The 22,870-nt window shown below is 47.1% G+C and overlaps 1 pseudogene and 1 gene segment (V, D, J or C); both read right to left on the reverse strand.

Moving 5' to 3' along the window:
* Positions 1 to 5,711: 5,711 nt before the first annotated feature.
* LOC122232568 lies at positions 5,712 to 6,346 on the reverse strand (annotated as a pseudogene).
* Positions 6,347 to 11,793: 5,447 nt separating this feature from the next.
* On the reverse strand, positions 11,794 to 19,443 carry LOC122232723. The segment is given in 3 exon segments: positions 11,794 to 11,814; positions 18,937 to 19,262; positions 19,382 to 19,443. Coding segments are annotated over 3 exon segments (393 nt in total).
* Between the last annotated feature and the right edge of the window lie 3,427 nt (positions 19,444 to 22,870).

A 22,870-nucleotide genomic window follows, 5' to 3' on the forward strand; every position in this document is an offset into this window, starting at 1 on the left:
GGTTTGGTCAGGCACATCCAGTCCCATGGCCAACAGCAGTATTGAGACTGGACATGATGATCTTGGTTGCTACCTTGGGGGGAAAGTTTTCAGTGCTTCACTTCAGTGTGTGTAAGTTGTGGTGTTTCATCATTTTCGTTATCAAGCTGAGGATGTGCTCCTCTACTTTCATTCTCTGAGAAACGTTGCCTTTTCATTCATTCATTCATTCATTCATTCCTTCTCGCTCTTTGTCCTTAATAGGTTTTGAATTGTGTAAAATGCTTTTTCTGTATTGATTGATACAATCAATACAGGTCCTCCAGGTCCTCCAGGTCCTGATTGGACACACCTGCCATATCCCCACAGGAAACAAGGGGGCCCAGACCTGGGGCCTCCTGTCAGTGCAGGGCTGGCAGCTGGATCCCCCGTCCTGCAGAAACCCTTAGACATGATCACACAGCAGCCCCTGCTGCTTTCCGGGCAAATGTCTCACTCTTTCCCACTTTCTTGTTCTTTCCCACTGCTACCAATGCTCTCCTTTACCTGCGTCCCTGATGTTTGTGCTTCCACCACGTGAGACAGACCCTTCAGAGAAAGATGGTGGTGCAGTCCTGGTGCACTCTCCCTGAACCGGGTTCTTCCTTGGGTGGGGCTATTGTGGGAAGGACAGGAGCAATCTTGACCCAGGACAGTCTAGGAATCCCAGTGGAGCTGATGACAAGATGCAGGGAACAGAGAGCAGGGGATCTGCCCCCACAGGGGGCTTCTAGGGTGCAGGCTGACTCTGGGTGATGAGTGTGAACAGGAACTTCCTGAACGGTCACAAACCTTCACAGAGGAGGACACATAGATTATGGAAATCTGTGCCTTTCTGGAGCATGGCAAAAAGGACTCCACACACTCTGATGAGGCTGCTGAGGGTATGGGGACAGAGCAGGGCCCGGGAGTCCAGTAGGACCACTGCGGGGCCATCCTGCAACCTGCCATCCCTGCCAGCTGTGCTTCTCCTGGTCAGTGCTGCTCATTAGAGATTTAGTTCTGCAGGAAGTCTAAGACAGATTTTGGGGCAAGGAGAAATAGAAGGCAACCCCGGGGAATGGTTGGAGGAAGATGACAGCAGAGAAAACAGGAAGGGTAAAATGGGTTGTGTCCCCAAGTGGAACAGAGGGAGGTAACTGAATGGACCCCAAGCTGTGGGAGAGGGAGGGATGGTCCAGAGAGTTAGGTGGCTAGAGGGTGATGACCACAGAGACAGGAATGCCTTGACTGACACAGGGGAAGTCAGGTGGGAGAGCAGATGGAGGGCAGATGATGGGTCTGTTGTCCCCGTGTCAAACTGAGACCACGGTGTGACATGTTGAGAGGCGTGGAAACATCACAGACAACCAGGGCTGCAGCGACGCCTTCTGTCCCCCATAGGAAGGATGTGGGTGTTACAGTATTTGCCTGACTGATGGCTTGGCCTGCATAACTTATTCAGTTAGTCTCCATCAGCAGATTAGTGAATGACAACATGGCTCTTAATGTCATTTGAATAAGCATCTCACAGGGAGCAGGTTGCTGAGGTTGCTGACTCTGACCATTTGTTGATATATTTAGGTGCTGAACCCCCTCCCCTTCATTATATGTGCAGATGTGGAAAGGAAGCCCAGTCTTGGGGTCACACTGGTGAGATGGACACACACTGGGAGAGATGGGATGGGCACATCGGGATGAACCACTGCACAGCAGAATCAGGCTAGGGAGCCTCCCTTCCCATGGTGGTGTTGACCATCCTCCCCCTCGCTTGCTCCCCTGCTGCTCAGGGCTGAGACATTCTGAGCCCTGCTTGCACTTCTCCATAGATTGAGATCACTGTGGAATGCCACTATCCGGAGACAGCATACAGTGCTAATCTGCCTCATCCTCAAGCTGGCCCCTGTGATGGTGAGGACGGCTTTTTTCCTGGAGATGGACCTGGAGAAGTGATCAAAGACCCGAGACAGGTGATTGTTTGTGGTAGATAAGGGGGTGGGCACCCCTGCCTGGAGTCTGTTGGTACCAGCCAGGGAAGTTACTGATAGATACTGACCCAGAGCTAAAGTCACAGGTGAGTGTCACCATGCCTCCTGCAGACACTGACTGTGATGGCTCTTGGATAACCACAGTATGAGAATTGGTTCCTAAAACCAAAAGCAGGCACATGTGTTATTATTAGAGGCAAGGGTCACCCTGAAACCTTGATTTTATGTGCCCTCCAAGAAAGCAGGGTCTCTTCCCCTGACCTGAACCATAAGCAAGGAACCTGAGAAGAAGCACCATCCAGGCCATGGTGGGGATCCTCACAGGTCTTGCCTCCTCAGGTTCTTGGGTTGGATTGGGGTCTCCTCTGGGCCTTTTCATGCCTGCAGACCTATGAGGAGGAGAGGTGCTTCATGCAAATTAACTTCCTCTCTTTTACTGCCCCTTGGTCACCCTGATGTCGCCTGGGGGAGACCTTGAAAGAGGCATATATTGGGACTACACAGAATCAATGACTGCAGGGAGCCTGGGACACTGAGTGACAGGGTGACATCTTGCCCCGAGTCATCCCCTCCATGTCCCTGGTGGCCTCAGTCCCAAGTTTCTTCCATGGAAAGGCAGACTGAGGGCATGCATCTGCTTCTCATATCCTAGCCATGCTTCTAGTTCATTCCACATGTACCCCATCCCTGGGAATATTTTCTGCCCTCCCCAATGAAATGGCCTCTTGTCTCTTTGGAGAAACTTAGTGGTCAGTCCTCCAGGAGTGAGTCCACTGGAAATTTCAAAGCCCGCGCTGGGTATGAACAAACAGGGTCTCTTCTGACTCAGTCCTAGTCCCTGTCTCCTGATAGCCATGGGGCAGAAGACCAGAGGTGGGGGAGTCTACACCAGAGGCACCCCAGGCTGTGGAAGGCATCCTCATTTGCTCTTGGAAGCCATCTATTATCTGAAGTAGCAACAATGTAACTGCTGGTTTTGAGGGAAAGGTAATCATATCACCATTAAATTATGAGATTTCTCCAAACATCAGGGAAAAAAAGAATCAGAAGGAAAATGGCACTGTCTGAAAACATTGTGTGACCATCCCGAGGCATTATAAAATACCCTTGCCTTGTGTAGTCGCTATGCAGCAGAAAGAACCAAAAGGGTGGCCGGGGAAATGGAAAAACATACAATTTCTGGAGTAATAGGTGAAAGAAAAGCCACAAAATTGGACTTCATCCCACTGTGGAATAAGAATGTGATCCAATGCTCATTTCTGAATGGTTAGTAGATTGTTTCGTGATACGTATACGACCATTGCTTTCTTTGCCATCAACTGTGTTCAGAGACTTAACTCACATCAGACGTAAAGATTTATAGTAAATTCGGGGCACCTGGGTGTCTCAGTCCGTTAACCATCTGACTTTCGATTTCAGCTCAGGTCGTGATCTCACAGTCCCTGAGTTCAAGCCCTGCATCGGACTTTCTGCTATCAATGCCAAGCCTGCTTCTGTTCCTCTGTTTCCCTCTCTCTCTGCATCCCCTCAAAAATAAATAAATGTCAAAAAAAGATTCATATTAAATCCAATTCTATTAGCCAAATTTATTCTTGAGACAGTGGTTAATGTGTAATTATATGCATCAGATTTCAAGATGAAGAAGACCTAAAACTTAAGAGAAAAGTTATCAATTCACATCCATCACTATAAAATGCTGAAGCACATGAGAAGTCACAGAATAATCTGAATCTTATCTGTGACTATTGCAGATAATGGAAGCTGTGTGTATTATGTATTTCATCCAGAATTCCGATATCCAGTGTTTTCCACAACAAAAGTAACCTTAAAATGTCCATACTACCCAAAACAATCTATAGATTCAAGGCTTCCTATGAAAATTCCTATGATATTTTTCACAGAAATAGAAAAAAAAGTCCTGACTTTTGTATAGAGGCAGAAAAATACCTAAAATTGCCCAAGCTTTCTTGAGAAAGAAGAATAAATATCTAGAGGCACCATACTTCCTGCTTAAATTTATAACAAAGTTCTAGGAATACAAACAGTATGAAACTGGCCTAGAAAGCCACACATAGATAGATGCCACAGAATACAAAGACCAGAAGGTAATGCAAGTTCCCCTTGACCACCAGGGAGCAAGTACACTGAAAACAGGGCCTTTGCAAGGTTCCTAGAGGAGAAGTGACACGGAGTTTGGAGGGGATTCAGATAGGCATATGCATGAATCATACAGCAGGTGACCCAATCGAGATCCTAAGGTTCTCAGTGGTGTTCCTGACACACTCTGGGAGAGAAAGCTGGTATTCTTGGACACCTTGCAATGGGACACGTTGGTACGCATGCCGTGGTGGTCAGCATGCATCCACATGGTCAATCTGGGGTAAGAAGCCCAGCCTAAAGACTGTCTCAGCCGCATCAGGCCACATCTGCCAAGAGCCCCCATGGGAGCTGCCCTCTGCCCTCTGCTGCTTCCTGCATTGGCATGGGTTCCTGGGGCCTGGCTCCTCTGCCATTCCAGATTACCCATTCCCCTGTTGGGTGCTCGGGATGATGAAAAAGTTCTGCAAATGGACAGTTGTGGTGGTTACAAACATTGTGAGTATACTCAGTATCTCTGAATTGCACAATACAGAGTGATTAAAGTAATAAATCTTGTGTTTATTCTCATCACTATAAATTATCAGTTCAAAATCAAATTATATGTAAGAAGCTGTACTTATACAAATATCCTTCTTGTCCTGGTATGTGGTACCCTATTCTAACTTATCATCATCAGCAAAACTTGACAGTAATGTTTAAAATTATTTTTCCTATAGAATCCACATGTAAATGAGATCATATAGCATTTTTTCTTTCTCTGTAGGGCTTATTTCTCCTAGGGTAATATCTGGCAGGTTCATCCATGTTGTCACAAATGGAAGAACTTCTTTCTGGAGAGACATAGGACTGGACTTCTTTGTCCACAGATAGGGGACATCCTGCCCTGTCGCCCCACAGCCTCCCTGCTGCTTGGATCACTGATGAGCCCTGATGTCACAGGAGAAGAGAGGAGGACAGAGTCAGGGCCGGGAATTCAGGAAACCAAACACAGGGGTACCCAAAGTGCCTGATGGTGTCAGCTTTGGTAAATTCACATCTGTAGGATCTACTTCCCACCTTCCCAAGAGCAGACTCAGCATTTTGTAGCAATGATGGAGCCCTGCATGTTGCCTTCACAAGCACCACTGAGAGTTTTGCTGACAACTAAAGTTTCTCCCCTGGCTAACCCCCCTCCCCCAACGTCACAATTTAAGGGGCAAGTAGCTGGCCTGGTTGCCCAGCCAGCTCTGTGCCTGCTATTTCTTCTGTTGTGAGTCTTCCCTGGGCACCAATCTTATTTAGTACATCCTACCTGGAACACACAGCTATTCAGCCAGCTCTGAACACAGGAGCTTGGAGGGAAGGGAGCCTCTGCCCCAATCCCTGGAGGAACAGAGTCCACATTCTGGAGGACTGTCCACCTGCTGCGATGGTCCAGACTCTGACTAGAAAACTAAGACAGTGGATGTGCCTTTGTAAAGAGAAAAAGGGCCAGCTCAACACTCTCTGAGCTTTACACTTTAACCACCAGACAAAATGTCTGCATTGTCGTGGGTTTCTTTATTGCCTGTTTGTTTGTTGGCTTGTTTGTTTTCCTGACAGTACAAAGAGGTTGAATAGGACACTGAGATGAGGAAGGGTATTGTGACCTAGAAGCTACTTCCAAAGACAGTGAGTGTGCATTCAAGTTATTTTCAACTGGAAGAGAGTCAGAGTGCAGGGATGTGAGCAGGCTGAGATATTTGTCCCACTTCCCCATGAGTTCGTGTCACTGTGACCAGCACTACTGTGCCAGATTGCACAGTAATAGCCTCGTCCTCAGGCTGCAGCCCAGAGATGAGCAGAAGCCCTGCATTGGCCGAGGCATCTTTGGACCCAGAGAAGCGGCTGGGGACCCCAGGTCCCAACTGTGTACTGGAGTCTGAGTAGTAGTACAGGAGATACTGGGGAGGGCTCCCTGGATTCTGTTGGTAGCAGTATATGTAGTAACTTCCAACACTGATGTCCCCGCTCAGGGTGCAGGTGAGTCTGGCTGTGGCTCCCAGAGATGCAGAGAGGGAGGCTGGCTGAGTCACAACAGGCTGGGACAGGGAACCTGCAAACACAGACACAGCAGAAGGAAGACAAGGGACAGGGTACATGAGATTAGGGAGCTGAGCCAGAGGGATTTGACTCTGGCTGCAGGCCCACCCTGGTGCCCTGGATCCTGTCCCTACCTGTGCAGTGACAGAGGAGCACGAGGAGGATGGGGATCCAGGCCATGGTGACACACAGAGACCCCCTTCTTAGGCCACAGAGCTGGGGCTGGATTGCCCCTGGCCTGTCTTATCCCCTGTCCACAGGGTCACAGAGGAGGGGCTGCTCATGCAAATGAGACCCACCCCTCCCTCTTCTCCATGTGCACACACAGGGTCTGTGGTCTTGGACTGGAGACTTCCTGATGTACTGCGTTCCCCCTGGGTGGGCCTGGAGGCAGCAGCTGTGGGGACCACACAGGCCCAGGTCCTGGAACTCCTCCAGGTCCTGACCGGACACACCTGCCCTGGCCCCACTGGACGCAAGGGGCCCAGTCCTTGCTTTCTGTCAGTGGAGGACTGCCCAGCTGGATGCCCCTGTCCTGCAGAAAGCCCCAGATACGGTGTCACAGTGCCCCCTGCTGGTCTCTGGGCGAACCTCTCTTTTCCCACCACTGGCTTCCCTGATGCCTGTGTTTCCGTAACCTGAGAAGGACCCTCCTGGGAAAGAGAAAGGTCCTGCTGTGCAGGAATTTGTTCTGTTCTCAGTATAAGAGGGGTTTATATCCTTTTTCTAAAATCACTCATTTATATTGTGGGTCTAATCTTCCAAGTAGGAAAGGTCAACATGATGCCCAGTGAAACCCTTTGAGGGGTCTCTACTTAGGCACTCAGAACCATAATACTCATAAAATTACCAAAAGACAGAGTTTCTAAGGCAAAAGGATTTGGGGCTGACCACTCTCTGCAGTGGGAACAGCTACAGTCCCCGCAATTTGTGTGCATCATGTTGTGTATAGAGCAATTATGTATTCAACAAGCCGTGACGAGATGAATGAATTTCTAGTACCCCAGGCCACCTGGACCCCGAAGATTCTGTCAAAGCTATCTCATCTGAGTGATGGAGAGGAGGAGAAGGGACAGGCTTTGTCTTTGAGATCACAGCCCCTGTGGCCCTGGTTTGGGACACAAGACTTTCCTTCAGAGTGCAGCCTGGATAGAGGTACCACTGCAGTGACTGAGGGAGTGACAGCCCACCCCTGACAGCACAGGGGGTTTGTGTCTGTTGTCCCCATGAGGCTTGAGCTCCGTGAGAGCAGCACTGAGGCTATGTCACAAAATCAGTGTCCTGACCAAGCGCTGAGTGGAGCCCGTAGATGGTTGGGGGATGAGCTGTCCACAGGGATAGAGACTCTCCTGGGGATTCCTGTCCATCAGCCTCAGCCCAGGAGAGCAGGTGTTCAGGGCAGAGCACGTCAGTGAAGACTATGATTTATCGCAAAAGGCCACCTCTGTCAACTGTATATCTGGAGCTGCAACTGTGTCTCCTGTAGTCAGACACGGCATGTGGTACCTGGAAGGACACAAAGGGTGACCCAAGGACATACAGACGGGGATACTGCCCATGTGCATGTGCGGTGTGCATGGGGAATCGGGACAAAGAGGTCTGAGCACAGCTGTGGTATGTAAGGTGGGATCTGTAAGGTGACCCAACCGATGTCCCTGCAGAAGGGGGAAAGCCATGGGTCAGAGGTCAGAACATGTGCCAAGGCCCAAGAAACAGGGGAGGGTGGGGGCTGGTGACCCTGGTGAACATGTCTCCTGGAAGGAAGAGAGATGGACCAGCTGAACACATGAATTCAGCATCTCCAAATGGAACAGAAAGACCTGGAAAAATAAGTATCCATTTACTTAAACCTGAAGTCTGTGTTTCCCCTTTGGGAAAGCACGTGAATGTACATATTGTCACAAAGGCCAAAGAGATCCATAATGATACTTCCCATGCACTTGCTGATTCTGCAGATCTGACCTTTTATCCTCACATTATTATGTCTTCCAATCCTGAGTGGTCCACAGGATTGTCAGCGGAAACCCAGCTCTTGTCTCTTCAGGGACCAGTGACATGGTCTTCAGGTGATGGGTGACGCCTGGGAGCTGAGGGTTGGGGTGTCACTAACCAACTGACCTGAGGCACTGTGCAACTCCAAGGCTGCATTTCCACGCTGAGCGGAAATAAACAGCGACCCCCTCAGGCTGAAGACCAGGGATGTTCAGGGAAGCCAGGCTGCTTGCCCTGCATCCAGAAACTCTGTGGAGACCCCAGAGGGCTAGATGTTTGTTCTTCCATTGAAATGAAGTTTGAGGACATGGCTCAGGTGTTGCTGAAGCCAAGCGTCTGCCTCATTGCCAGCAATGTTACTGTGTCCAGTATAAGAGAACTTGGCCATCATTCTAGGACCTTGATCACTGACAGTTGCCGAGTCAGCCCTGCCTGGCCCACAGACACTCTGAAGGGACCCAGAGGAGTTTGAGCAGGGCAGGAGTCCACTGTGAATGAGTGAGGGTTTGGAGCAGAGCTGGCACATCTCCCACCCACCTTGGATGAGGTTGGCTCTCAGCTGTGTGGGGAGGGAGGGAGGAGAGGAGGAGAGGGGCCCAGGTCATGATGGACACACAGACTCTGACCTCTAAAGCTCTGTTATGGAGACTGGGCTCCTGAAAGTCTCCTTGTATCCAGAAATTCCCATGTGGGTGGAGTTGCTGCACTCAGATACGCCCTTGCTGTATGTCTGTCCAGCTCCCATGCCCTGGGATTTCACAGGTGGAATGGGCCAGAGGAAGAAGAGAGGAGCTAACCTAAGGGCACAGGCAGCCTGGGTGGTGATGAGCCCCAGGTCCTATCAGGTGAGTATCCTCTAGCGAGCACACTGATGGCTGGCCCCCTGGTGGCCCTGACTTCTGTCCCTGATTGCTGGCCAAAACCACATGGATTATTCCATTCTATCCCACATACCTTCACACCCCGAAAACATCCTGTCCTCTGTGACAAAACTGGCACCCCAGTTAGAGGCCCGTGGTTGTCTGGACCCTCGTTACTGAGCTGCTCCTGATGGCTGTCAGGTGCTGGGTCCACAGCTCTGGGCTCACCCGTGTGGTTTACACACGTGCCCACAGCACCCCTTTCTAGCCCCGTTACAGGTGACAAAGCATGTGAAAGACAATGTGAGTATCACACCTGGGGGAAGGGAAGGCCCTCTTGACTCCTGCCAGCTCCACGGCCCCCTCCTCAATATTGGGGGAGATCCCTCACCTCAGGGCCCATCACTAGGCTGTAACCTTCTCACCCCCACCCACCCTTCCATTCCCTACAGCAGCCTCCCCAGATCCTGACCCTCCCTCATGGGTTTACATGAGTGGAGGACATGGTGACCAGAGACCTGGCCCCTGAGGAATGATGTGTCCTGCGGCTGGCATAGCAGGCAGACAGAAGCCTGGACCAGCCACATCCCATGGCTTGGGAAGCCTGGGGCGCTCCTCCTCCCTCTGACCCCAGATTACTGAGCAGGGTCAGACCCCCGGGCCCTCCCCTGGATTCCTCTTCTGTCTACTGCTTGTGGGAATGGGGGAGTCCATCAACAAGGACCACAAGGGAAGGGATTGGAAAGAGGCAGCTCTGCCTTGTCAGAAAGACAGAGGTGGCTCCCTGGGACCCACCTCTCAGCACAGCTCTTCCAGCAGGACCCGAGCCTGGACCCTTGACCTGAGGGGGAGGGGTCTGATGGGGACACAGTCAACAGCCTATGCCTGGTCCCCTCCTCACGCTCCCCTCTGGCTCCTTGATCATCTATGCAGCACTGAGACATCATCACAGCACGTCAGATTCGGGGGTTTCCTGTCAGCCCCCCCCCCCCCAATGTTCCAGGTCCACCTCACTGCCTCACCCTTGTTCACTCTCCAGAAACATCTTATGTGTTGCTATTCATACTTCTTTGTCCTCTTTCTCTCCCAGGACATTTTCAGCAACATGAGGACATAGATTGTCCCTAGTGCACTCACGCCGAGCCTAAGCCCAAGGGTCATGCCTGGCACATACTTGGTGTTCACCACAGGGTGTGCAGGGACGGATCTCTGTACAGTCGTCTATCCTGATCAGGAACACATGAAACCTGCCAGGGTCTGACCCAACGGGGACTCAATTCCCAGGACAGCCTGCCCCCAGGTGTGCAGTAAATCCTGCCCAACGGAAGAAAATGAGACAATGTTTTGCAGAGTAGGGCTGGGTTTCCGGGCACAATTTGAGAGAACAAGGACACTATTTCTAGACGAAATTCCCTAGCCTTGTCTAAGACTCCACTTTTAGAAGAAACGAAGAAAGAAGCAGCTGTGTCGGCCAAGGGGTGTGAGCTTCACAGGAAGTCCATTGCTGCGGGGACAGCAGGTTTGGGTCTCCCTTCCCCACAGGCCTGGAGCAGTGTGAGCTTTGAGACTGTGGTCCCACACTGAGCAGTAATAATCAGCCTCATCCCCAGGCTTGAGCCTAGAGATGTTCAGGGAGGCCACGTTCCCTGACCTGGAGCCTGAGAGTCTGGACGGGACCCCCGCAGGCCGAGCACTGCTACCATAGATGACAATGTTGGGGACACTGCCTGGGAGCTGCTGGTACCAGGACACACCTCCAGCCCCAACATTGCTGCTGCTTCCGGTGCAGGAGGTGGTAACAGTCTTATTCACAGGCTAGGACACTGCAGATGGCTGAGTCACCACCGACTGGGCCCAGGACCCTGCAAGTCAGAAGAGAGACACGGGATGAGAGAGAGGGGTCAGTGGACAGGGCCCATACATGGTTCCACAGTCCTCTCATCTCCAGCCCCGATCCCAGCCTCCAGCCACCTGTGCAGTGAGCCAGCAGTGTGAGCAGGAGAGGAGCCCAGGCCATGGTGGAGACCCCTGCTCAGCAGTGTGTCCTCAATGTCCCTCAGCCAGGCTCCTAGAGTCTCTCTTATTGCCTCCAGCAGCCCAAGGGGAGGGAGAGACCCTTCATGCAAACCAGCCCCCTCCCCCTGGCTGGCCAGCCCCAGCCTGAACCCTGAAGCTGACCCTTGTCTGGAAATCTCACCCCAGGAGGGGATGGAGCGAAAGCTGTGGGGCCTGACCTGGGGCTCCCCAAGGGCCTGTGAGCACCCAGAGGCTAAGCCACAGTGAGAACCAGAGCCAGGTGGATTGATTTCTTAATTTCTCTTTCTGCGGCTTCATTATCAGTGTATAGAAATGCAACAGAGTTCTGTACATTGATTTTGTATCCTGTGACTTTACTGAATTTATTTCTTGGTTCTGACAGTTTTTTGGTAGAATCTTTAGAATTTTATATATACAGGCAGGCTGTTTGGAGAAGTTGGCTGCGTAGGAGGATGCTGGGCTCACCTATCCTGCTGATCACTTAGATTCCACCCAAATCTGCTAAATAACCCATAAAACCACCAGAAGACTAGCAGAATGGACTCTCCAGAGTCAAGTGTACACAAGTGGTCCATGGAAGAGGGTAGGAAGGGTGGAGAGGTGGTGCGCACTACACGGACTGGTGGGAGAGATCCGGGGCAGAGGCGGGGCAGCGCGCCAGGCAAGGCAGAGCCCCCAAGTGTGGCTTGCAAAAGCGGAGGGGCCGGATTCCATGAGTTCGGACAGCCAGCGGGACTTGACATCTGGAATTATAAAAGTCAACAGCCCTGCTCGGGGAGCTGGAGGGCAAAAGGACACCGGGTGGGAGAGGTGTTGAGCTCCAGAAGACAGAGCTCAGCTCCCCGGGGAACAAGGGCGCCCTCCAGTGCCATCTCCCTTTCCCATCCCCGAGCTGAACTCCCAAAGGGAACCAGTTGCCATCACTGAACTTGCATGCACCGCACAAACACCCAACGCTGTGCTTCTGTAGATCCATCCCTTGGACGGGTCTGCCTGCTTCCCTCCTGGTGCTGCAGGGCCCTTCCCACAGGGGACCACCGACAGCAAACTGAGCTGAGCCTGCCCCTCCCTCCCTGGTGCACCTTGCGGATCCACCCTGGCTAATACGCCAGATCCCATACAAGCAGCACCGCAAGCCTGGCAGTGTGCAAGTAGCCCAGACAGGGGCCACACCACTCCACAGCGAGTCCTGCCCCAGGCAGAGGGGAAGATAAGGTACACACCAGTCTGACTGTGATGCCAGCGGTTGACTAGGAACAGACATCAGGTGTGACTGTGGCCCCGCTCATCAACACAAGTTACTCCAGACAGTACAGGGGAAGTGCCCTACAGTTCTGTGCCACCCCACAGACTATCCAAAATGATAAAATGGAAGAATTCTCCTCAAAAGAAACTCCAGGAAGGAGCGGCAGCTAACGAATTGATCAAAAACAATTTAAGCAATATCACGGAACATGAATTTAAAATAATAGTCATAAAATTAATCGCAGGGCTTGAGAAAAGGAAAGAGGACAGCAGAGAATCTATTGCTACAGATACCTTGGGACTAAGAAACAGTCATGAGGAGCTAAAAAATGCTATAAATGAGGTGCAAAATAAAATGCAGGCGACCACAGCCCAGATTGAAGAGACAGAGGAGAGAATAGGTGAGCTAGAAGATAAAATTATGGAAAAAGAGGAATCTGAGAAAAAGAGAGATAAAAAAAATCCAGGAGTATGAGGGGAGAATTAGAGAACTAAGTGATGCAATGAAACACAACAATACCCGTATAATAGGAATTCCAGAAGAGGAAGAGAGAGAGAAAGGGGCTGAAGGGGTACTTGAACAAAACATAGCTGAGAACTTCCCTGATCTGGGGAAGGAAAAAGGCATTGAAATCCAAGAGGCACAGAGAACTCCCTTCAGACGTAACTTGAATCGATCTTCTGCACGACGTATCATAGTGAAACTGGCAAAATACAAGGATAAAGACAAAATTCTGAAAGCAGCTAGGGATAAACACGCTCTAACATATAAAGGGAGACCAATAACACTTGTGACGGATCTATCTACTGAACCTTGGCAGGCCAGAAAGGAATGGCAGGAAATCTTCAATGTGATGAACAGAAAAATTATACAGCTGAGAATCCTTTATCCAGCAAGTCTGTCATTCAGACTAGAAGGAGAGACAAAGGTCTTCCCAAACAAACAAAAGCTGAAGGAATTCATCACCACTAAACCAGCCCTACAAGAGATCCTAAAATTGAAATTGAAGAAGACACAAAGAAATGGAAAAACATTTATTTCGTGCTCATGGATTGGAAAAATAAATACTGTTAAAATGTCAATACTACCCAAAGCAATCTACAGATTCAATACAATCCTAATCAAAAACTGCACCAGCATTCTTTTCAAAGCTAGAATAATCCTAAAATTCATATGGAACTACAAAAGATCCTGAATAGCCAAAGTAATATTGAAGAAGAAAACCAAAGCAGGAGGCATCACAATCCCAGACTTTAGCCTCTACTACGAAGCTACACTCATCAAGACAGTATGGTATTGGTGCAAAAACAGACACATAGATCAATGGAATAGAATAGAGAACCCAGAATTGGACCCACAAATTTATGGCCAACTAATCTTTGACATAGCAGGAAAGAGTATTCAATGGAAAAAAGACAGTCTTTTTAGCAATGGTGTTGGGAGAACTGGACAGCAACATGCAGAAGAATGAAACTAGACCACTTTCTTACACCATACACCAAAATAAACTCAAAATGGATGAAAGACCTAAATGTGACACAGGAAACCATCAAAACCCTAGAGGAGAAAGCAGGCAACAACCTCTTTTACCTCAGCCGCAGCAATTTCTTGCTTAACGCATCTCCAAAGGAAACGGAATTAAAAGCAAAAATGAACTATTGGGACCTCATCAAGATAAAAAGCTTCTGCACTGCAAAAGAAACAATCAATAAAACTTGAAGGCAACCAATGGAATGGGAAAAGGTATTTGCAAATGACATATCAGATAAAGGGCTAGTATCCAAAACCTATAAAGAACTTGTCAAACTCCACACCCCAAAAACAAATAATCTATTGAAAAAAATGGGCAGAAGACACGATTAGACACTTTTCCAAAGAAGACATCCAGATAGCCAACAGACATGAAATGATGCTCAACATCAGTCATCATCAGGGTTATACAAATCAAAGCCACACTGAGATACCACCTCGCACCAGTGAGAGTGGCTAAAATTAACAAATCAGGAAACTATAGATGCTGGCGAGGATGTGGAGAAATGGGAACCCTCTTGAACTGTTGGTGGGAATACAAACTGTTGCAGCTGCTCTCGAAAACAAAAAATTAAAAATAGAACTACCCTATGACCCAGCAATAGAACTGCTAGGAATTTACCCAAGGGATATAGAAGTTCTAAGTCATAGGAGCACATGTACTCCAATGTTTATAGCTGTGATTTCAACAATAGCCAAATTAGGGAAAGAGCCTAAATGTCCACCAAATGATGAATGGATAAAGAAGATGTGGTTTATATATACAATGGAATACTACTTGGCAATGAGAAAGAATGAAATCATGCCATTTGCAGTAACATGGATGGAACTGGAAGGTATTATGCTGAGTGAAATAAGTCAGTCAGAGAAGGACAGATATCATGTTTTCACTCATATGTGGATCTTGAGAAACTTAACAGAAGTCCATGAGAGAAGGGAAGGGGAAAAAATAGTTACAGTGAGGGAGGGTTTGCCTCTGTATTTAAGAGAACAAATTGAGAGTGGATGGGGGTGGGGAAGAGGGGAAAATGGGTGAAGGGTATTGAAGAGGGCACTTGTTGGAATGAGCCCTGGGTGGTGTATGTAAGCCAATTTGACAATAAATTATAGTAATAAAAAACCCAAAACAAAAACCCCAAATCCTACAGGACAAAACAGGCAGCAACCTCTTTGATCTTGGCCACAGCAACTTCCTACTAGACATGTCTCTGGAGGCAATAAAAGCAAACATGAACTATTGGGACTTCAAGATAAAAAGCTTTTGCATGGTGAAGGAAACAATCGACAAAACTAAAAGGCAACCGACAGAATGGGAGAAGATATTTGCAAATGACATATCAGATAAAGGGTTAATATCCAAAATCTATAAAGAACTTATCAAACTCAACATCTCCCAAAAATAATCCAATGAAGAAATGGGCAGAAGACATAAATAGACAGTTTTCCAAAGAAGACATCCAGGTGGTTGACAGACACATGAAAAGATGCTCAACATCCCTCATCATCAGAGAAATACAAATCAAAACCACAATGAGATACCACCTCACAACTGTCAGAATGGCTAAATACAACAGGTGTTGGTGAGCATGTGTAGAAGGGGAACACTTTTGCACTGTTGGTGGGATTGCAGACTGGTGCAGCCACTCTGGAAAACAGTAGGGAGAATCCTCAAAAAATTACAAATAGAGTTACCCTATGGCCCAGCAATTGCACTACTAAGTATTTATCCAAAAGATACAAAAACTGCTGATTTGAAGGGGCATATGCACCTTGGTGTTTATAGAAGAACTATCAACAATCAACAAAGTATGAAAAAAGCCCAGATGTCCATCGACTGATGAATGATTAAAGAAGATGTGGTATCTATATATACAATGGAATACTACTCAGCAATCACAAAGAATGAAATCTTGTCATTTACAACAATGTGAATGGAACCAGTGTGTATTATGCTAAGTGAGATAGAGAAAGACTGATTTCACTCATATGTGGAATTTAAGTAACAGAACAGATGAACACTGGGAAGGGAAGCAAAAATAAGATAAAAACAGAGAGGGAAGAAAACCATAAAAGACTCTTAAATACATCATAAAAACTAAGAGTTGCTGGAGGAGAGGTATGTGGGGGGATGGGCTAAATGGCTGATGGGCGTTAGGAAGGGCAGTTGTTGGGATGAGCACTGAGTGTTATATGTAAGTGATGAATCACTGGGTTCTACCCCTGAAGCCAACACTACACTGCATGTTAACTAATTGAGTTTAAGTAAATAAAAAAATTTAAAAAGGTTGTTTGAGTTTTCCTTACAGGGAGACTAATGTTGCTGTATTATGAGAGTGTCCTGTTACATCCCATAACCCCCTGCACAGGTCCTGAGATTTGATGTCTGCATTTGTCATGAGACTAAAATGCTTTCAACCAAAACGTGTCTACTGTTCATGCTTCTCAGGCTGGGTTTTCACTTACCCTTTACAGTTACCCTGGGAATTCATTATTTCTTCTGTCTCTCTGACATACATATGATTCATTTTCCTTTTTATTAGTCCAGATTTATAATTGTTCTCGGTATGAGGACCGGTATAAACCATTACACTGTACAAGGGCCCTCTGTCGTCTTAGAATTTCTCCATTTCTACATGAGAGGGCCTCCAGGATAAGGTACCCAACCCATATTTAGCCTTAATCATGTTTATTTGGTAAATGCCCTAGGGATTGACCTTAAAAAGAAAACAGCATTTTATATATTTCTTTTCTGTAATCTCAAGGCCTTCTATGAAATTGAAGAATGGGTTCATAGGCTCTGTTCTCTAAAATATTCATACACAATTGACCATCACTCCAACCAAAGAGTCAGGGGAAAACCAAAGAGAGAAAAGAATTCTGACACATGCAATTAAACCTTAGTGGTCTCACCTTAGCCAATTAGATCTGCAGCAATCTCATTTCAAATAAGGTTACATCCTGAAATATAAGATTTGGGGGAACTTTTTATCATATGAATTGGTAGAGACACAGTTTAACCCATAACAATTTATTCAGATTTTCTTAGTTTTTACCTAATGTTCTTCTTCTGTTCTAAGATCCAGTTCAAGGATTCTTTGTGATGTTTAGTCATGATGTTTCCTTAAGCTTCTCTTACTGTGAAACTTTCTTAGACTCTCCTTCTTTTTTGTACCTTTGTCCATACTTACTGAGTGGGGATTATGCCTGACATCCTTCAGGGCCAAGTATTTACACTTGTTCCTTGAAATATCTGCATGGGAATATGTCTCTTCTCCTTCCATTTATTCATTTATACAACCAGTTAACAATATGGATCATGGACAGATATTTTAGACTTTGAGTTTTAACCCCATACTATTACATTTATTTGGTTGCTCAAATCTTTCCAGTTTTGCCCAATGGGAGCCCTTTAATTTGGCTCATGAGGTCCTTGACACACCCTGTCATTGTGTGTGTGTGTGGGGGGGGGGGGCGCGCACACGCACACACACTTGCATGTATGTGGTGGGTGTGCACTGATGTGCTTGTGTTTGTTTTGAAGGATTCTTCACTTTCTGACACTACAGTGTACTCTATGCTCATCCTGTGTAATTCCTGACTAGGAATTAAGCACTTCTCCAAAGAAGCCTACATCTCTTCCCTGGAGAACAGTATTAGAAAGCAGTATGTGGGAAAATGCATCTCATGCCTATGAGGCATCATTGCTTCCAGTCTTGTTCAGATGACAAAGGCATATATATGAGTACACTAACCCAACAATGTGCACATATTGGTGACTATTTCCATATTACACATGATTCCAAACTGCCGTCTCCAGCTCTAATCCATGACCACACACTTCACTTAAGTCTCTTCCCTTGGTTATAGCTGTGACTTTCCATTCCTAAAGTGAGCAATCTGGCCCCACCACCACCATTTACCTGCTTGTTCCGTTCCAGTACATAGTGCAGCCAATTCAAAATAATCTACCTGTTCCCCCATGGGATACCACCTTATCTACTAGAGTTCAGAACTTGCATGCAGTTTCTTACATCTTTACATGTAGAGGCTCCACCCATTTTCAAAGTCACACAGCTCAGCAGCTTTCTCCCAACCCCTGCACTGAGGTGGGTTCACGCATTTGCCTTGGAAGTCAATAGAATTGTCACATTCTGCATTCCATCATGGGCCCCAACTCTCCTAAATTAGTTTTTTGCATGTGCACTCTAAGGTTCTGCCATGTGGCTGTACAGTTTTCAATGAGTTCTGGCAATGCCATAGTGTCATTTCAGTGTCATTATACTAACATATAGAATGATTGTATTGCTGGGAAACATTTTCCTCTCTTCATATGATCAACTTTTTTTCTACTTTCAGTCCCCCAGAAACCACAAATGTTTATACTCTCGAGAGTTTTGCCCTTTCCAGTATGTGCTATAACTCTAATCGTCCTGTGAGTCATATCCCATTTTATAAATGTACCACCTATTTGGTGGCATCTTAGTTGGTTCCAGGTTTGAGTGATTAGAGATAAACCTGGAAAAAACATCCATGTGCAGATTTCTGGTTGCTTTCAATTTTTAGTGTTTAGGAATGAAACTGCTATAGACGTTCACATGCAGTTTTTTTCCTATGGACAAAATTTTTGGGGTTTATTTTTATAATTTTGTAATTTTAAGTTGGCATCTATTTCTCAAATCAGGAACTAAGACAAAAACTAACCAGCACCATTTATAACCAATTGGGTAAAATATCATATGCAAACAAGACTGACTTTTTCTTCAAGAAGAGCATGGGTGTAACTGAGGTCCCATGATAAGTTCAGAGGCAAAATAAAATGTTTCATTTATTTAAAAAAAAAAAAAGAAAAAATAATATGATCCAGCCTAGAAGCAAAATACCCCAGAAAACAAAAAACAAAACAAAAACATCTGTTTCATGAAGACTCTTTGTCTAAGAATGGTCTGCTCAGAGTGAATTTGAGAACAGAAGGGACAGGAAGAGCCTCAGTCACACGAGGTGTCGCTGGATGGACCTGGGCCCAGAGTATCAGCAAAGGAATAAGGAGCATCACAGGCCTAGCTGAGCAGGCGACTGCTGGTCTGTTCCCTCTCTTTACAGATGAGAAAGCAGGTTTTTGTCTCACTTCCCCACAGGCCTGGACCACTGTGCGAGCACTGCTGTCCCACGATGAGCAGTAATAATCGGCCTCGTCCTCAGCCTGGAGCCCAGTGATGGTCAGGGTGCCTGTGTTGCCAGACCTGGAGCCGGAGAATCGATCTGGGACCCCGGAGGGTCGATTGTTATTACTATAGATGATGGTTTTGGGGGCCATTCCTGGGAATTGTTGGTGCCAGTTCACACCATAACCACCAATATCAGAGCTGCTTCCAGCGCAGGAGATGGTGACCCTCTGGCCCAGAGAACCAGACACTGAGGGCGGCTGAGTCAACCTAGACTGGGCCCAGGACACTGTAAAGGGGGAGAGACACAGAGAAGGTGATGCTGGTATAGAGACAGGAGGAAGAAGCAGGGCCCATTTTGTCCTCCCAGGAAAGTGTGTCCCTTTCCCCTGTCCCCACATCAGTCACCTGTGCAGTGAGCGAGGAGGATGAGGAGGAGAGGAGACCAGGCCATGGTGGAGGTTATCGCGGATCCTTCCTTCCTTCTGCAGGCCCACAGCTGAGCAGACCTCCCCTAATGTCTCCCTTCCCCTCTTGATCCTCGGAGAGAGGGAGGGTCCATCCATGCAAATGAGAACCTGAGCTCTAGATCCCTCGCTGGGCGTGGTCAGGTCCCTGGGCCATCAGTGAGGTCACAGCTGTGAGCCCTGAGCAGAAAGCACAGGCAGTGCCAGGTGCCAGGTCCCAGCTCTGATCACCCCTGACTCCTCTGAAACTGGCCTTGAGCTCCCCCTAATGTCCAGACACAGACACACCATTGTGTGACATGGTGACCAGAGCTCATCAGAGACAGCTCTTGCCTCCTCACTGCTCTGTCCACTGGTTCCTGCATTAGGACCAAGTCAAGTGTCCCCTTATATGTCTTCCCATCATCTGAAGGCAGACTCTATGCTCTACTCAGATTCTTCAGGGTGAGTCTGTCCATGTCTCTCTTGGCTATTCATGGGTCTGGCCTGATGAAGTGTCTCTACACAAACTCTTCTTAGATCAGGTTCAAGTCCAAAGCACTGACAGGTCCCCATGGACACATGGCCTCTTTTGTGCAGGTCACTGCATCTTTCCTCTTATGTGATTCCTCCCTGGTTTCCAGGATTTCCTTCCTCTGAGGTTCCTGCAGCACTGAGGAGATGGGGAGAGATTCTCTCCAGGTTGTGCATAGAAGTCCTAGTGCCCATGCATAGAGGGGTTACTCACTGAACATCTTTGTAATCCATTATGATTTCCACCTGCTTAAAACAACAGTTCTGCATACATTGTGGGCAGTGATTCCCTCCTAGGATCTGTTCTCCCAGCGCACACACAGTCTGCAGGAGCCCTGCCATGTGAGGCTGTGTGTGGCACTGACCTCAGAGCACAAAGAACAAACCTGTAGGAAGTTCTAGGAGAAAATGAATAACAATTGCAGATGCTCTGACAAGGATCCGGTGACAGAGATTATGTATTAGTCACCACTTAGCCAAACCTGCATATAAATGGGTGTGTCCTTTTACATAAAATTCATCTCATTAAGATTGATTTAATTTCGATGCTGATGTCATTGAGAAGATGCAGGTAAAATCATTAGTGTATTTTTCCCAGGTCTGTGCTTACTCCAGAGAGAATATGGATGGAGATTGTGGTTAAAATCAAGGATGGAAAAACAATGGAATAGGAATGCCTTCTGTTTTCAGGTGAATAGGAGTCTATAAAATTTTACTAAAGTAGTTTGATTTTTTATTCATTTCTTCTTATTTTTTTTTTAGTCATGAGTTTTATTATCATGGGTCTGATTTAGCAGGATGGAAAGCCCAACATGGTATCCAGTGAAACCCTATAAGGGGCCTGTTCCTTTGAATCTCAGAGCCATCTCGGTGATGGAATTATTAAACACTGAGAGAGGTTCCAGGACAAAACTATTTGGGGTCAGAATTGTCTCTGGGGTGTGCAAAGTTGTATCCCTGTGCCTTGTGTCCAGCATATTCAGGACAGAGCAAGTACTCATTCATCCACCCATGACTAAAAGAATGAATTTTTGTTACCCAAGGCCACCTGGACCCAGAAGTTCCAGGTCATTCAAAGAACCCACATGTGAGTGGTGGAGAGGTGGAGATAAGGGGGACTGTGTCCCTGAGGTCACAAGCCTTGTGGCTCTGGGTTGGAACAGTAGAGTTTGCTGTAAAAGTCCACCGTGTCTGGAGGTGTCGCTGAGGGAGTATCAGCCCAGCCCTGACAGCAGGGGGAGATTGTGTGTCACTTCCCTATGGCCTTGGCCTCATGACAGCAGCATTCAGGCTGCTGCTCTCGGAATCAATGTACCACACAGCCCCTCAGGTGCAGATTGGAGTCCAGAGATGGTTGTGGACTGAGCTTCCCATGGCGACAGAGACCTGCTATAGGTTTCCTGATATCGGCCTTGTCCCGGGAGAGCTGGTGTTTAGAGCACATCCTGGCTACCTGGTGACAGGACCCCAGTTACACTCACTATTCCTGGGGTTTTCTGCTAATGGGGATTCTGCCTCCCAGTTACTGAGATCCTGAGGATGGCTGGGTGAGCATAGGTTGTCCCTGACTTCTGGAGGGACAAAGAGGCCTAGAAACTGAAGAATCAAAAATAGTAGACACTCAGAGAGAGGGAAGATCCTTGTGTGTCTATGAGTGTGTGTGTGTGTGTGTGTGTGTGTGTGTGTGTTTCTGTGTGACCAAAAATGAGGCCAACTGGCCCTCAGTTCTTCTTGTGGCTTCCTCACACTGTGAAAGATGGTTCTCCATAAAAATCTATCCACAGGTGTCTCCTGGGATTGAGTAGGAGACAGAGATGGGCTAAAGCCTGTGATATAAGGGACAAGAGGAGAATGTTTCCATGGGGGATCTACTGTCCAGATAGTTCTTAAGAAAGAGATTCTGGGGCATAAGAAAAATGATTATATATTTTGACGTTTGCAGGAAGTCTCTGGAAGAGAATCACACCCCCTGAAAGGCTAAGGGAGCCCTACTGTCATCTAGTTTTTAATAGTTCAACTATTATCACAACCAATTTTTTTCTTGACACCTTGGTGTCAAGGTGACCAGGCAGGAGGCAGGGGGGGAGAGATAGCACCCCCTCCTGTCCAGGGTGAAGGTGAGTGGGAGGGTTTTTGGAATAGGAAAGAAACTGCATTTTCTCTTTCCCTTTCCCTGCTGATTTCTTCACTTCCTTATACCCCTTGTCCCTCCTCACTTACATCAAGTCATGGGTCACCATTATCCCCATACTCCATCCCTCATCACCCACCAAGGATTAGTCTCCTCACCTCACTAGCCCCCTCCCCACGCCCATGGAATCCACCAGGATGCTTCTTCTCCCCCTAAATCTGCCAGCTGACTGTGGCTGCAGGTGCACACGCCATGCTGACGGCTCCCACTATGGATTTATGAAACTCCCTCCAGGGTGTCCCTAGTTCAGACACTCCATGACCTTTCATTTCTCACATTCCTTTCTGTAATCCATTGTTATGTCTTTCCCTGTCTGCAATACATAGTCAGATTTTCCTCAATTTCTTTGTAGTTAGAAAATATCTTCCATTCAGACTCCACACTGGAAAACAGAAAGTAGAAAGTAAGTTATATGGCATCACCTACTAACTGTTGATGTACTCAGCTGGTTTTCTCATTCAAGACCAAAAAAAATGTTCAATTTGTTTTTCCAATTTGCTTTCATATTTTTCAGGGAGTTTGCAATTATTTTTTAAAACAGATTGCACATGTCTCAAGATGTTTACTTGGCACGTTTACCTTTTTGGTAATACCATTAGAATCACTTTCATTATCTTTAATTTATGAAGAAGTATAATTCTTCTTTAAAATGATTAAAATAAGTAATACAAGTTTTATTTTATACATTTCTAATGGTTTTACTGAATTATTTTATCAGTAAAATAT

Source organism: Panthera tigris, chromosome D3, assembly GCF_018350195.1.
Source record: "Panthera tigris isolate Pti1 chromosome D3, P.tigris_Pti1_mat1.1, whole genome shotgun sequence".
NCBI classification, from domain to species: domain Eukaryota; kingdom Metazoa; phylum Chordata; class Mammalia; order Carnivora; family Felidae; genus Panthera; species Panthera tigris.